This window comes from Cebus imitator, unplaced genomic scaffold, assembly GCF_001604975.1.
Source record: "Cebus imitator isolate Cc_AM_T3 unplaced genomic scaffold, Cebus_imitator-1.0 Scaffold376, whole genome shotgun sequence".
NCBI classification, from domain to species: domain Eukaryota; kingdom Metazoa; phylum Chordata; class Mammalia; order Primates; family Cebidae; genus Cebus; species Cebus imitator.
This window is the reverse complement of record NW_016107691.1, coordinates 1,521,056-1,523,425: the sequence shown is the minus strand read 5'-3', so window position 1 is coordinate 1,523,425 and position 2,370 is coordinate 1,521,056. Positions and strand designations below refer to the sequence as shown.

Below are 2,370 nucleotides of genomic sequence, written 5' to 3'. Positions count from 1 at the left end.
GCAACCTCTGCCTCCAGGTTCAGGCAATTCTCGTGCCTCAGCCTCCTGAGTAGCTGGGACTACAGGCACGCACCACCACGCCTGGTTAATTTTTTTATCTTTAGGAGTTTCACCATATTGGCCAGGCTGGTCTCAAACTCCTGGCCTCAAGTGATGCGCCCACTTTGGCCTCCCAAAGTGCTAGAATTACAAGAAGACATTTTAATAAGCATTACCAATATCTTCACTTTAACAGTATTATAATGCCAAGTCTAATTAGTATAACAGAAATCTAACAATCCACAAAGGTACTACTGGACATGTTTTGCTAGAAAGCCATAAAGATTTAAATGTGCTGACTGCCTGCATTGTCCAAGTATAGTGTTGGACCCTCCCTCCCTCATGATATAAACAGTTGCTGGAAGATGGGTATAGCCAGAGGCTACAGCACATGCTGGTAGACAGACCAGAGACTCTATAATCATGCAGCACCTATTCATTTTATAGTCATATATCAAGATGATAGTTTGATGAGGCAGTTGCTTAGACATTAGAACTCCCATCAGACACTAACACAAATGTATTAAGCATATTATGATATTTTAAGAAAAGTACTCCAAACATCTGAGTTTAAGGGAGAAAAAAAATAAACAGTCTACTTGGCTCCATTAAAAATTATGATTTTAAATCTCAGAAAGCTCACATTGCTGGCTGTTCAGGTCATCTTAACCCTCAATTAACTTAGCTATTTCCTTTTGATCACACCTGTTATTTGATCCTCTCACCTACTTACTCCAGTCTTCAACTACATTCCTGCCTTGATTCTCACAAGTTCCTACTGACCTTTACTCTCCCTCTTACCTCTAACTCCTTACAAAACAACAACAACATCAAGGACAGTTAAGATATCCCATATATCTTCCATTAGAAACAACCATCTTAAGAAACATTACTTCACTGAAAGTAAATGCTTACTTGAAATGGCTGGTTTTGAACTTAATATCTCTCCAACAAAGATCAGTTCATCATCATCCTCATCCTGAGTTTTTTCTACTTTCTTCTGCCATGGCTCCAGCTCTTCTTCTTCACATTCCATAAAGAGTTCTGTCATTTTTGGAATGTCTACTTTTCAAATGGAGAGAAGCAAGCTTTATTTTCAAAGGGAAAAATACTTTTTGTGCAATACACAGTATAAGATGCACTTTAATAATCCTAATAGCAATTGCTGACATGATATTTGGTTGTTTTTTTTCTTTTTTGAAATGGAGTTTTGCTCTTGTTGCCCAGGCTGGAGTGAGTGGTGTGATCTTGGCTCACTGTAACCTCCATCTCCTGGGTTCAAATGATTCTCCTGCCTCAGCCTCCCGAGTAGCTGGGATTACAGGAGCCCACCACCTCGCCTGGTTAATTTTTATATTTTTAGTAGAGATGGGGTTTCACCATGTTGACCAGGCTAGTCTCAAACTCCTAACCTCAAGTCATCCACCTGCCTTGGCCTCCCAAAGTGCTGGGATTACAGACATGAGCCACCAGGACCAGCCTACTGACTTGTTATTTGTAATCAGTACATGGTAGCAAAAGAAACTCAGAACTAAATCTCTAAGATCTAAACTCGTCAAACTTGGCTAGACAGATAGGTAATGAAAGACAGTAGTCATTTACAGTGGCCAACACATTTTAGGATCAAATCCAAACAAAGTGAGTTTTAGTTATATGACCACAACGATTATACGTACAAAAAAGATTGTACCTATTATCTGGAAAAAAACAACAAAAAACAACAACAACAAAAAAAAAACCAACTCCACTTGTATTAACAAAATAGAGATAAACCAAGAATAAGAGACAATAGGTAGGATATATACTAGGAAAGCAGAACTAGACTCAGGTATATCAGACACAGAGCAAAGCAGGGATGAGGTACTAGACTGAAAATGGGGAAATTAGGTGAAACTTAATTTCGTTTCAGGACAGAGTAAACATTTCTCATTTGAAGAAACTAAGTAAAAAACAAAACTGTGAATATCACTAGCCTACAAATTCTGACCAAACCTCAGATCTCCTGGGAAGCATTTTAGTGCCTCACTCTTTTTTTTTTTGAGATGGAGTTTCGCTCTTGTTGCCCAGGCTGGAGTGCAATGGCGAGATCTCGGCTCAACGCAACCTCCGCCTCCTGGGCTCAGGCAGTTCTCCTGCCTCAGCCTCCTGAGTAGCTGGGATTACAGGCATGCACCACATGCCCAGCTGATTTTTTGTATTTTTAGTAGAGACGGGGTTTCACCATGTTGACCAGGATGGTCTCGATCTCTTGACCTCGTGATCCACCCGCCTCGGCCTCCCAAAGTACTGGGATTACAGGCGTGAGCCACCGTGCCCAGCCAGTCTTTAATA

The 2,370-nt window shown here is 40.5% G+C and overlaps 1 protein-coding gene across 6 annotated transcripts in view; it reads right to left on the bottom strand.

Annotated features, from left to right (window-relative positions):
- ZNF280C (zinc finger protein 280C) overlaps positions 1–2,370 on the bottom strand; it is a 63,743-nt gene that overhangs the window by 42,118 nt on the left and 19,255 nt on the right. For 4 of the 6 annotated variants that reach the window (XM_017507511.2, XM_017507513.2, XM_037731035.1 and 1 more), the window contains one exon: positions 955–1,101. In XM_017507511.2, the coding sequence (XP_017363000.1) occupies positions 955–1,101 (147 nt within the window). Of the gene's footprint in view, positions 1–954; positions 1,105–2,370 lie in introns of all 6 variants that reach the window. The other 2 variants (XM_037731033.1, XM_037731034.1) reach the window with 1 other exon arrangement.